Genomic DNA, 14700 nt, shown 5'->3' on the forward strand with positions numbered 1-14700 from the left:
AAAATGTTGGACGTGTAATAACCCCTTTAAGCATTGAAACAAAACAGTGAGTTCATCTTAAAATTTAAGCTAACACAAACAGCTGAAATTCTGAACACGCTACTGCTGAGTTATCACACTGTCTGATTCAGTATGATACAATTCAACCACGAACTATGAGAGGTAGCACTATAGTTGTTAAGCTTAATTAAAAAAAAAAAAACTTTTTGCATCCAGTCATCGGGATTTTGGGTGGCATTGCCTTTTCAGTAATATAATTATGGTGTCCACCCCAATTTGCACAGGGGGCATTAAGAGCCAACCACAATCTGTGGACTTGTGCCACACATAGATTAGACCACCTGGGGGCAAGCAGATTACCCACTCCCTGAAAAACAACAATGAGCCAAGGGGGTTTTTGTTGACAATCCACTGGTGGCATGGTATGTATACTTCAGCTAGCTCAGTTTACAGAAGCTTAGAACCCAAATCCTGAGTATAGTTGCTTTCAGCTGGATTTGAATCGCACAACCTCTGGGATATGCCAGTCCACAAGTGTCCTCACCAGTTGGCCATCGGTGGAGGTTTACAATTCATATTTCTGTAAACATGGCTTTTAACTGGATTTAAACACAACATCTGGGTTACAAGTCCAGTGTGCTCATCACTGTGTGACAACCGAAGCAAACTCTAAATATTCAACTGACAACATGCAACACACCTTTTCAATGCATGTGAAACAATCTCTTCTGCACATAAGAATAGTTGAACACACCTCTCGATTCGGTTTTGAAAATGGACAGACAAACAAAGAGCAGCTCGGACGTAAATGTGTTACCTGCACAAGCAAGGTCATTGGTCCACTTTTCTCAACCTCTAATATCTCTCCATTGCGTGTGCCCACCAGAATGTGACCGTGGCCAAGTGTCACTGCTCTCACTGATGGATTGTCCTCCAGTAGGAGACCTACCAACAGTTGGGCAAACACCAAATGCTGAATCATTTCGACTTTCTGAACAATACAAAGTTCAATCCCTTCAAAGAGCCAATCTTCAATAAAAATGAGGAATACGGGGTGCATTCAAATATGAATGTCCACCAATTCATTTCAACAAGCTCGCAAGACTTACAAAATAACACATGCTTAACTTCTCAACATAAACTCCAAGGACTGTGATGCACTTTTGACACCTGCCCATCCATGATGTGAGGATTGAGAAAGTACTTCTAGTTTGACTTCCATTATTTCTGGTTGAGGGTTGGCCTGCAAATTTCAGAGCTCTGTACGGCAGAACATGATACAGTGGCCTGCAAAAGTATTAACCTCCCTCCCCCCCTCCAAAGTTTTCGCATTTTGATGCCATCTGAGCTGATTTTATGATGTTTTCAAATCAAATTTAATCTACAGAATCTTCACAAACTACTCCAAAGTGATAAAGACAAAAAATGCAGATAAAATGTGAACAAGTTAGATTAACAGAGAAAATCAGATGATTCTCAGTTGAATAAGTGTTCAAACCCTTCCCCCAATTAACCCTCAATCACTTCAGGAGCAAATTATTTGTTTGAAAGGTTACAAAATAGCTGATAGGTTTCTGCTGTATGTGAATGCACTCACTTAATATATTCACCTGGATTCTCCCCTGATTATCGAAGGAGATGTAAGGTGCAACTCACTTGGTCAACTTCCAAGGCAAACATGAAGACAAAGGAGGTTTCTGAAGAAATCAAACATAAAGTGGTGGAGAAGCACCGTTCAGGAGAGGGTTATAAGAAGATTTCAAAGTCACTCATTATCCCTTTGATATGGTGAAATCCATCATTAAGAAGTGGAAGACGTGTCATACCACCCAGACTCTACCCAGATCAGGTTGCCCATCCAAACTCAGCAGCCACGCAAGCAGGAAACTGGTTCGGGATGTTAATGTAAATCCAACAATGACTTTGAAAGATCTGCAAGGCTCTAAGTCCAAGATGGGGGTCAGTGTTCATTAATCAACAATATCCTGTTCCCTTCACAAAGCTGGCCTCTATGGACAGGTGGCAATAAAGAAGCCATTACTGAAAAAGACACATCGATAAAAGCTCGTGTGGAGTTTGCGAAGAGGCATCTTCAATGATATTGCAGGCATGTGAAGAAAAGTTTTGTGGTCAGATGAGACAAAAATTGAACTTTTTGGTCTAATTTGAAAGCATTACATCTGGTGCAAATCAACACTGCACATCACTCATTAAACACCATCCATACTGTCAAGCATGGTGGTGGCAGTATCATGTTTTGGAGGCGTTTTTCATCAGCAGGGACTTTCAAGCTTGTCAGGATAGAAGGGACGACGGACGGTGCAAAGTACAGGAGAATTCTTGATGAAAACCGGCTTGAGTCAGCCATGAATCTGAAACTGGGTAGGTGATTCACATTTCAGAAGGACAATGATCCGAAACACAAAGCTAAAGCCACACTGGAGTGGCTTGAGAAGAAGAAAATAAATGTTCTTGAGTGGCCCAGTCAAAGTCCTGACTGGAACTCCATTGAACATTTATAGCGAGACTTGAAGATTTCACTCCATTGACGATCTCCTCAAACTTGGCAGCATGAGAGCAATTTTCACCTGAAGAATGTGCAAATATTTCACCATCTCACTGTGCAAAGCTGGTAGAGACCGACCAAACTCAAAAAGACTTGAAGCAGTTATTGCGGCACAAGGTGCTTCCACCAAGTACTGACCTCAGGGCCTGAATACTTTTACAACCAGTGATTTTGATTTGTACATGTTTTTTTTACAGGTACTCCTGACATGTAACCTTCTTCAACTAAAATAGTGTGTTGCGGGCCGGGAGTCGGGTGAGAAGACCACCAGGGGGGAAGCTATCTCGGCTCCCACCAGACTCCCCGGAATTGTAGACCGTCGCACAAGGATAATTCCATGACGTGGCGGGTCGATTAACCGACCGTGGACGACAAAAACTCATCCAGGTGACTTAAGGTCCTCCGCCTAGTTAATCCGGTTCCCTAAAAATAACCATGTGATTTAATTACCAGGGAACACGCCCTCGGTACGCCTTGTCTGAACCGGATCACTCTACCGGACCGGATCACTTTACCGGATCGGATGCAGCTAAGCGACACTGCCAAGGACGTACCGGCAAAAAGGAACGGGTTGTTGGGAATAAAGTCCCGGCTCAGCTAGGATTCGGACCATGCTGGATCAATGGAGGAAAAGACAAAAACTAGCTGGAAACATTTCTAACAACAATTTAACGATGGGACGAGGAAAGGTGTGTGCTACGATCAAGGTTTATTGGTGTGTGTTGTGCAGAGATAGGGGAGAGAGATGTGGTGCAGCAATAACAAGCAACTTATAAAAGCGGACACAGAGCAGACCTAACCCGAAAATAATAACAATGATCTTCTGCAGGCTTACTTATATAGGACACACATACAGACACAGAAAACCCGATGAAGAGGGATTGAAGCAAGACAGGAGAGGAGTTGAGGCTACGGTCTCTTGGTACAGTCTCGCCCACACCGAACTCCGCGCCATGAATCGCCTTTCAAGAACCCCCGGGCCGTGCCCTGATGACCGGCCGAGGGGAGTGTCGGTCTCACACACTCGCTCGGACAGCCCCGACTAGCGCTGGCCAACGCGCCCGGTCCGTGTGCGCCATGTGGCCAAGGTTGTACAACATGCCTCCACCCGATCGCAGCTTCGCTGGCCGTAGAGGCGAGAAGGTAAGGTGTTATGGCGAACACACAGTAAGATATGTCCCTTCGTACCCGGCTCTATACGATAAAGTGTCGCGAGCGGCGCATGGGTCTGCCTTCGAGCACGTTCCGTACAGTGCGCGTGGATCCGCCATTACACACGTGGCCAGTGCTCACGTTTGCAAGATTCTGCCATCGTGTGCACGGGGCGACACCCGATCGATATAATTAGTCCAGAAATGGGTTGAAAGGAACGCGCCACTTGCGCCTTGCACACTCGCATCCCACACAACGTGGCATAGGGTTGCCTTTCTGTTATCCCGAGTGCTTCCCCTCTTGGTTGAACTCAAACTCCAGATCCGTAACAACATTAAGGAAAGTATTGATACTTATCATACTTTAATAGATATGACAGAAGATTGTCAGATGCAATTTAACGTAAAGAAATGTAAGATTCTGGTGATGGATAAGAGTAAAAAAAAAAACAACTTCAGGCAGATTCAAAGTACACTGCCCCATTTCCAAATAAATAAATAACATATCTTCCAGTGCGCGACATTGCCGGGGTGCCTTCGGCGCCCATGGAACATGACACCGTGCAGCACATGGAAATGGAATTGGGAGGGAGTGGTGCACAATAATTGATTAATGGCATAATTAAATTAAATACCGATCGTAAAATAATTAATTTCTTAATCAATTGGCGAATAGCATATCTAAATCACCACTGTTTCATCTGAATTTGTAACTTTTTGAAATTTAAGTAATCAAAAAATGAATAATTCATCGATTAATTGATTAATCAATGCATCAAAAACACCTTTATAGCCAAATACTTGTTCACTGTCATGTCAAAATATCAGCTTCCTAAGTCAATAGGTGACAGATATTGCCCAGATGAGAAAGAAAATAAATAAGTAATAAATAAATCGATAATAATAAAGTAATTAATAAATTACTAAGTTAATCAAAAAATTTTAAGTGCAGTTTTTGCCAAAGCACTTGTTCACTATTGTGACAAAATTTCAGCTTCCTAACTGAAAGGATGGTTGAGATATCGCTTGGACAAACAAACAAGAAGACGATGTCGTGCAGAGCACGATACTTGCAAAATCCACCCCCCTCTCCAAAGGTTGCCATGGACACATCAAATTGTCCATTTCATTAACATTTAAATTGACAATCTTATTCAAAGCTGAGGTCAATCGGATGAAAATTGATTATTTTTCAGATTGAAAGTGATGATTTTAGAAGTTTGACCTTGAGTTAATCTGTTGACCTCAACGATAGTTGCTTTCCCAATTCAGTAACGTATTATGCAATTGCTGTTTAACTTTAACGTCAATGGGATGAAAATTGACAATTTTTCAGATAAAAATACATGATTTTAGAAGTTTGACCTTGAGGTGACCTTTGACCATTTGACCTCAAAAATAGTTGGTTTCCCAATCCAGTGATGCAATATGCAACTCTTGTTCAAATTCCAAGTCCATTGGATCAAAAATGACGATTTTAGAAATCTGGCCGATGTTAACCTCAAAAATAATTGGTGCTTGAATTCAGTGACCGGATGTGCAAATCCTCTTCACATTTCAAGTCAATGGAATGAAAATTGAGGATTTTAGAAATCTTACTTAAGTTGTTGACCTTGGCCAATATTGACATCAAAAATCATTGGTGGTGGAATTCGGTAACATAATATGCAAATCCTGTTCAAATTTCAAGTCAATCGGATGAAAATTGAGGATTTTACAAATCAGACAAAGTTGTTAACCTTTGGCTTTTGTTAACCTTTTGACATTATGACCACAAAAACAATACACTTCTTGCTTATGACAAACTATACCAGGTGGTGAAGTTTCCTGAAGAATGGTTTGAAATTCTGACCTCTAGCCGATTGACACACAACTAAACAAGAAAGATGTCATGCATAGCATGACGTGTGCGAAATCCATCAAAAAAATTTGACCTTAAAAATAATTGGTGGTTGAATTCATTGACCAAATATGCAAATCCTCCTCAAATTTCAAGTCAATCTGATGAAAACTGACAATTTTATAAATCAGGTCTATGTTGGCTTTTTGGCCTATGCTGCCCTCAAAAATACTTGTTTGTTGAATTTGGTGATCTGAAAAGCAAATCATCTTCAAATTTCAAGTTAATGTGATGAAAAATGAGGATTTTCGAAATTTCACCTCAGTTGTTGACCTTTTTACCTCAAAAACAATAGGCTTCTTGCGAATGAAGAACTCTACCAGGTAGTGAAGTTTCGTGAAGATCGGTTTGAAATTGTGACCTCTTGGCGTTTGACTTGCAAGCAAACAAGAAAGACGTCGTGCATAGCAGGATATTTGCAAAATCTAAAAAATAAATTTGACCTTTATTAAAAATAATTGGTGGTTGTATTCAATGACCAAATATGCAAATCCTCTTAAAATATAAAGTCAATTGGATGAAACCAAGCTGTGAGAATATTGGCCTTTGTCGATTTTTTTGGCCAATTTTGACCTCAAACATACTTAGTCATTGAAATAACCATATAATTTCGATGAAACCTGAGAAGCAAATCTTCTTCAAATTTCAAGTCAATGGGATGAACATTGAGGATTTTAGAAATACCACCTAAGTTGTTGACCTTTGGCCTATGTTGACCTTTTGGCCAGAGTTGACCTCAAAAATTATTGGTGGTTGATTTCAATGAAAAAAATATGCAACTTTGCTTCAAATTTCAAGTAAGTCTGATGAAAATTGGCAATTTTAGAAATTCAGCCTATGTTGAGTTTTTGGACTATGTTGACGTTTTGGCCATTGTTGACCTCAAAAATAATTGGTGGTTGATTTCAATGAAAAAAAATGCAACTTTGCTGCAAATTTCAAGTAAGTCTGATGAAAATTGACAATTTTAGAAATTCATCCCATGTCGAGTTTTTGGACTATGTTGACGTTTTGGCCTTTGTTGACCTCAAAAATAATTGGTGGTTGAATTCAGTGATGTAATCTGCAAATCCTGTTCAAATTTCTAGTCAATTGGATGAAAATTGAGGATTTTAAAAATTTGACAAGGTTGTTGACCTTTGGCTTATGTTGACCTTTTACGTCAAAAACAATAGGCTTCTTGCTTATGACGAAACTTCACCAGGTGGTGAAGTTTTGTCATAAGCAATAAGGTGGTGAAGTTTCGTGAACATTGGTTTAAAATTGTGATCTGTAGGCGACTGACGTATAAACAGACAGACAGACAGACAGAATAATGCACACAACCAACCAATATACAGTTAGTCCTCGCTTTTCGCAAGGGTTGCATTCCTGGAAAACCTTATGATAAGCGAAACTGTGTTAAACAAAACATATTTTCCCATAGAAACCAATGTGTTAAAGGGAGGATGCGTTTTTGGCTCGGAATTTTTTGGACATAAACACAAATAAACAAAACACACTCCTCGAGTAGTGGCGGCTTACCCCGAGGCTGGAGGAACGGAGTTGATTGCGGTGGACAAGTCAAGTCACACTTGCGGAGTGGCAGAATCGTCCCGCTCTTCACTTGACACTGTGCTGTCACTTTCTTCACCAGCGGGAACGGTCTCTTGGCAGCTGATTGAAGGAGCATCCTGGATGGTAGATGTAGTTGGTGCTGCATCTTTTGGCTTGAAAAATGCGTGGAGAGTGGGCTGGAAGGCTTTCTTTTTCTTTGCTGCATAAAGTTCTTTGTAGCAACAAAGGGCATCATTAACAACACAGCTAAAATCAGTGCTCCTTTCAAGATTTGGATCTTGCTCGATAACAAATTCTATGGCATTTTCAAACGAGCTGAGGATTTGGCTGAGGTTTTTCATGGTGAGATGCTTGGATGAAGGTGTCACAGCATCTTCTTCTTCTTCCTCAAGAGCCCACTGCTGTTCCAACTCCATGAGATCTTCATTGCTTAAGGGTTCTGCATGAGACTCCAGTAAGTCATCCACGTCCTCTTCGTCAACCTCTTCAAAACCAGCCTCCTGCGCCAGGTCTACAATTTGACTTGCAATCTGTGATATTTTCTTTATCTTTGCCGAACTTTGAACGATCGAATGTACAGTCGATGCAGTGATTGCATGCGATTTCCCTTTCCGTTTCCGGCTGATTTCCATTGTCCCTTCACCTCATTCATGTCTTTTAATTATATCCAATTTCACCTTCAATGTGACAGCCTTTTGTTGTCTCTTGAAACGAGGTGTGCTCGGCAAAAGACTTGCGGGTTGCTTGGGATTCATACTGGAAGGTATGCAGGCGAGCGTGAAGAGAATACAGTACAGCATACAGTACATGCGCAGTAAAGTGAAAGTGTGTTTATGCGCATCCTGTGTGATTGTTTTTTGCAGGCAGTTTGAAAGGTTTTTTTTGCGTTTTTCCTTGCAATGACATTACGATGGGCATAAAATATTTGCGATAATTGAATAATTGGTCATTAAAACTAAATTACGAATAATCGAAACTACGATATGCGACCTTTCGGGTAGCGAGGACTTACTGTACTTGAAAAATCTTCACTTTTCACAAGTAACAAGAAAGAAAACAAACAAATGGAGTGAAAATTGGGTACGCCCTTTCGGCGCACGTCATCGTCAGGCGCAAAAGTTCGGTACCCTGACGATGACATCGTACAGCGCATGGAGATGGAATAAGCAGGGGCGTTGTACAACAGAGATTACATGATGCAACAGAAATTACATAGCATGAGTGTGGTTGGTGATCGTGTTGTCATCTATGCTGTGTGATGGCTGTGAAAGGGTCTCGTCAAGGGATAGTGTGTGGTCAGTGTTATGTATTCTTTCCCCAAAAACCACCCTCTTGCAACATCCATGCACCCCCACCCACCCCCCCCAAAACAACACATTTTACCCCATTTTTAGCTCAGCTGGAAAGTAGTTCCGGGGAGCTTATGGGATGGTGTGTCATCGGTCCGTCAGTTTGTCCGTCCGTCCATCCACCCACCCACAAATACATTCAACTTCTCTGAAACTCCACATGATTTTGATGAAACTTTACCACAACCTTCATTCATCACCCATGATATACCAAAGTTTGTTCACGGCATTAAAAAAAAAATTGGGGTCTGAAGGGTCCTACGGAGGAAGTTTATGGGGCGGTTGCCCCCTACAATATGTATTTGCTTTCTTCTCCGAAACTGCACACACACAATTTCAATGAAACTTTACCACAACCTTCATCACCCATGATGCACCAAAGTTTGTTAATGCAATTAAAAAATTTGAGGTCTAAAGGGGTCAACGGAGGGGGGTGCCCCCAAAATAGGTATTTGCTTTTTTCTCCGAAACTACACACACAATTTCGATGAAACTTGACCGCCACTTTCATCACCCATGATGTACCAAAGGTTGCTCATGCCATTAAAAAAATTCCAGGTCTTGGGGGATCCATGGGGGGGGGAGGGTTCCTCCCAAAATAGGTATTTGCTTTATTCTCAGAAACTACATACACAATTCTGATGGAAGTTGACCACCGCCTTCATCACCCATGACGTACCAATGTTTGTTCATTACAGAAAAAAATCGGGCTCTATGGGTGTGAAAAGGCGGTGCTCCCCTCCCCCCCCAAGATATGCATTCGCTTTCTTCTCTGAAACGACATACACAATTTCGATGAACCTTCCCCACAACCTTGATCACCTGTGATGTACCAAAGTTTGTTCATGCAGTTAAAAAATTCCAAATCTAAAGGGGTGTAAGGAGAGGTTGCCCCCCAAAATATGTATTTGCTTTCTTAGAAACTATACACACAATTAAGATGAAACTTGACTACAATCATCATCACGCATGATGTAGCAAAAGATTGTTCATGGCACTCTACATGGGGGTTGCCCCCAAAATATGTATTTGCTTTCTTCTCTGAAATCACACACAATGATGGGTCAAGTAGCCTCCTGCATATAATTTTCTTGTTAAAGTTTTCTTCCGAGGTATGTTGAACCACTGACAAATCAATAATGCCATCCCTGATCTAAAGAAAAAAAAAAGTACATATTGCACGCCCAATGCCGCCAATGACACACCACATGAAGTACAATGCTGTCACTTGTCGCATCATGTGGGAAACATTTCATTGACAATGAATGCAATTGTCATTCAGTTCAAAATCACACATTCATAAATTATGAATTGGAAGACCTTCATATTTGAAGGCACTTTCTACACGAGGAAATCTGGATATTTTTGCAAATGAATTTGGAATCTACGGGAAAATCAGGAAAACTCTACCACATATACGAGTAAAACCTACCTTTGGAACCCGGTGCGAGAGCAGAACGTTTTATCGCATACGTCTTCAGACACCTCTCAAAGCTGTCGTCCCACAAACCCACCATGCCGTCTTTCCCACCTGTCACAAAACCCTGTCAGAAACCAAACAAAATTACACGCTGAATGCAAAGTACATTTTACGAAGTATTTTGCTGAAGAAAAAAAAATTCTCAAACCTTGATAATTTTCAATGAACGTGTTAAATTGTTGCACAAAAGTAACCTGTGATATGCTGAATTAAATTGAGGTTGACAGGCTGCATTCTACTGTGAAGATGCAAGCCTGCATAACAATAGATGTAACAAAGGCATCATCCAGTGGATCAGTTGTCTACTGTCGGGAGGCTCACAAAAGAAAGAACATTGGATGAAGTGGAGGAGTTGAACAGGTGCTGGACGCTTGCTGGAACTTTGATCATCCCTCTTTAATCCCTCTGTGACACTTTGTGGGTTGCAGGGGAACTCGCTAACCAGTAGTGACAGCTGTGAACCCCTTGACCCTTGTGTGGACTCACCCACTATTGTGATATGTCACAAATAGTTTGCCCAAAATATAAAAGTGAAGGGTACAATCCAGTAGCAGAGTTGAGAACAAACCAAATGGTAGATGGATTCCAAGAAAAATGCAAAGTGGGATGTCAATGAGCGGTATCGCGGTTGTTGATAAAAATTGTGCAAACTATTTGTGGGGAGGAAAAACACGATCAGTGAATGTTCATCGTGAACAAGTCGCTTGTTATTTTCTTCATTCTTCTGAGTAACCGTGAAGTCGACGAAATACCATTGCATTGCTATAACTAAGGAAAAAGGTTTGCAAATGAACTCCACGGTGGATTAAAGCTCCTGCTACAGCCACTCATGTCCCACACATGAATTTGTCTTAAGATGAACCATTAATCATTTACAGTACTTCACAGGTGGATATGAGAGAAGAAAAGGGCTAAATTGAGGAGAAGGAATCAAATGGAGTGCAGAGCAGTGTGGTAGGATTGGGGTGAGAAGGGAGAGTGTTTTGAGACCAGTTAAAAATGAAAGGACGAGAGAGGGGGGGGACATTTATTGAGACTATGAGCAGGATTGGATGGTCAAATAATGTACCATTTTTGCAGATGTAAAAAAGATCACCTCATTTGCTCAGCCAATAAGCAATAAAACAAAATATTTTGAATGATGAGTGAAAGCCTGGATATGGTAATTGGTGGAGCCACTGCCATTGAGTCTTGACAAGGTAGTGCACAGGTGGTGAGTTGTTTAGTCTAGGTTTGATTTTGGTGTTTCACAGGTATCAATGAATGTGCTATCCGTCAGTGGACATTAACCTCAGAACACATCTGCAAATACAAGCTGGTGAACTTCACCGATCCAGTGTCTTTTGATAAATAATTGGCAATTTATTGCGGCACTCTGGTCAAGTTACAAAATTCGAGCTCTAACCTACAAGGAGCACGACTCCCAGCAATAATGCAAACTAGCAATCACGTGCTTCCTGCAAATTAATTTTCTGACATTGATGCAGAAATCAAGGGCCTACACTTGTGTCGTCCATAATCATCAAAAACACAAAAGAACATAACATCTTATAATAAGAATGAAGTGTTTGATCACCGTTTAAACTTGACATTTAGTCCATACAAATCACATGATCTTGTCCAGGCACACATGCAACATAACTAACACAGAATCACATGGTCTTCACACTGTGGCTAACCTAAACAACTTGATATGTGCAAGAATATCTTATTTAAACGTAGAAATACACAATCTAGACCTCTCAATGATGAACAGCACTGCCATGACAAGGGGCATCTTCAATATGGTATCCTACCAAGGTAAGTCAATAAGTTTGAGGCATAATGTAGAAGGATAAAGTGCGATAATGCCGATAGATAGCTAAAAGAGTGGAAAAATAACTTAGAAAGAAAATATATCTGTTGAAGTTCATAGAAGCAAAGGTGAAAAAAAAACCACCTATTGTCAGTTTGCTCAACTGCTTTATCATCCAGAATCAATCAACTACACAAATTGACTGATCATTTCTGATCGTAAAAAGAATTGGACTTCTTAGATTCACTTTTTTGGTGAACAAACAAAGGAGATGATGACAAATTGTTGCCTTTATTATGCACGGTGGATTTTGAGCACGTGGAGGGTGTGCGTCTTGATGAAGCATGTGATCGTTCGGCCTGGTGTTGGCTTGACGGTGAAGGTGGCTGACTTAAAGATATTAGGGTTTTGAGTTCAAGCCCCTGTTGTGTCATTGAACTGACACCAGGTGGGTTGACTCAGCCTGTCATCATTCGGAGGTTGGCAAAATGAGCACCAGAGCACTGGTAACAGGAGGCAATGCATCAGTGGCACAGCAGTACATGATAAATGGGGTTTCTGGGACACCCATTCAAATGAATGGGGGACAAGGGAAAAACTTTGACTCAAGCCCCAAAAGCTCAAAATAGGAGACTGATTTTCTCTCCACCGATCCCTTCCCTCCCATACAAGCAAATGTAAAATTGAGACTATGAAAGATTGAGACTTACTGATTAAAGCACTTCTTCCCCCCAACATAATCACAGTCCTTTTATATTTTCATTCCAATCAAAGAGCGAACCAATGAATATTTGTCCATGTTCTACTTCAGGGAATAACTTAATTTTCTTATAACATTCATTTCCATCGAGTATATTCACAAAGAATAACTTGGAACTTGGTTCTCGGTACAAGTGTCTTTGTTGAGCAGAAATGAAATGATAAACTTCTCTTCATGCTCTTATTTTTCATGGTGTTTCCAAATTTAACATTATGTGTTATTTTATGTAAGTTTTTTCTCAAAATCATTCAAAGCAAGCTGTTTCATTTTCGTGTTAAAATGAGTCAGTCTGGAGTCAGCCAAGCTGCCTCGCCCGAAGCAAAAAAAACCCGACTCATTTTCTATGTGGGACACCCTCAAAAAACCAATTGTTTTCACATTTCATCGACGTCATCAAGTTGCCTATTTAAACCAACTTGCCGAGTGTGTTATATTTTGAATATGGAGCATTCAGATTATTACTACAACCTCGCAGATCAATCGTTTTCACAAGATGAAAGGTGAGATCCTTTCACCCATTCATTATTTGTTGTTTTATACAGAATTAAATCACGATACAACCAATAATTATTGTATGTCTTTTTATAACAGGTTGTCCCCAATGAGAACATCGTTGATAACTGATCAGGAACAGGAGGCTTTTGAATTACACGAAGAGTGGCTAAAAATGAATGACTTCCTTGAAGACATTCAATCGTTCAGAAGAGAATTGAATGACATTTTTGTTAGCTGGGAGAAAAAAATTATCTCACGTCCTCTGACCTTGAATGAGTCGAGTCAAACGTGAGAAATTATCCCTCTGTCTCTGTGTCTTTATGTCTTTGTCTCCCACCCTCTGTCTTTATCTATGCCTCCGCGTGTGTGTGTGCGCGTGCGTGCGTGTATGTATGTTTGTGTATATGTATATATATATATATATATATATATATATATATATATATATATATATATATATATATATATATATATATTAGGGTGCTTCATAATAGGGGTAAAAAATAAAAGTACGAATATTCATGCTCCCTGGGTATGCCTTTGTTCCATTTGACAGTAGAAACATACTCACCAAACATGAAGCAGATTGGAGGACGTTTAGGGGTTCCTCAAGTTGGCACAATATTGTTGAAATTTGCCAAACTGTACCTGACAACTTGCCGTCGAATGTGCACAACACAGTAAACTTCACAATGAATATGGTTGTTTGATATTTTCATTGGAATAGTAATTTACATTGTGCAAATTACGTGTATTTTGAAAATATGAACCAAAATTGTGTGAACTTGAGGAACCCCTAAATATCATGGAATTTTGTTCATTTTTGACCGATAAGTTCTTTTGGAGTATTGGAACAAAGGCAAAATCGGGGAGCAGCAAAATTCAAACTTTCATTTTTTTGGAACACCCTAATATATTGTTGCGAATCCGTGCCCACCGGCGTGCGATCGACTGCGTGTAGCCAAAAGCGGCCGCCTCGCCCACCGGAACAGTCAATTCAGGCGTGACCCTCCGGGAACTACTGCCCGGAGCCAGTCACGGGTGGGGGTTTAACCTCACCACAACTCGGTCCGCATTCTACCCGTGCGAAATAGGGTCTGATCGCCAAATGGTGGATTTATCTTAGGACTCGCGCGAATAGCGTACTGAGGAGTTGTACCACGCCACAGGCCGACTCCGGACACGAACCGCTTAAGCGGTTCGTTCCGTATTACAGGGATAACTGAGCGGAGTTATCGTCGGCCTTGACGATTCCGATTAATTACCGGGATGTTGAAACCCACTACGAATCCGTTACGTGATGCAAGATGGAGATTCAATAAAAGGAAGGAGACGAAGCAAAGTGGGAAACAGTTCAACAAGCAATGCACATTTATTAAGGAAACACGGAAGGCACGTATATTACAGTCAAGACAAGATGCAACAAAAGCAAATGCAAAACAACCGAATAAAAGGGCAATTATTTACAACACTAACAGAAAATGGATGGAGCAATGTTTTTTTCTATATTCCCATCAGCTCAGGCATGCTCAAAAACATGGAAATCGACCCTAATTTTGTAATTTCATGTCAATTTGCGGCTGAAATATGACGAAAAGTGTATTTAATGGCGACCATTTTGTAAACTGTCATGGCGGCCATACTATC

General features: G+C 40.7%; 1 protein-coding gene across 3 annotated transcripts in view; it reads right to left on the reverse strand.

The window, feature by feature from the left end:
• LOC147031457 (echinoderm microtubule-associated protein-like 6) overlaps positions 1 to 14700 on the reverse strand; it is a 479813-nt gene that overhangs the window by 160127 nt on the left and 304986 nt on the right. For all 3 annotated transcript variants that reach the window (XM_085863494.1, XM_085863486.1, XM_085863479.1), the window contains exons 19-20: positions 9956 to 10067; positions 818 to 945 (exon numbers count right to left, since the gene is read on the reverse strand). In XM_085863494.1, coding sequence (XP_085719620.1) covers positions 818 to 945; positions 9956 to 10067 — 240 coding nt within the window. The remainder of the gene's footprint in view (positions 1 to 817; positions 946 to 9955; positions 10068 to 14700) is intronic.

Source organism: Eptatretus burgeri, chromosome 2 (assembly GCF_056783735.1).
Source record: "Eptatretus burgeri isolate ZD-2024b chromosome 2, Ebu_testis_v1, whole genome shotgun sequence".
In the NCBI taxonomy this organism is placed as follows: Eukaryota; Metazoa; Chordata; class Myxini; order Myxiniformes; family Myxinidae; genus Eptatretus; species Eptatretus burgeri.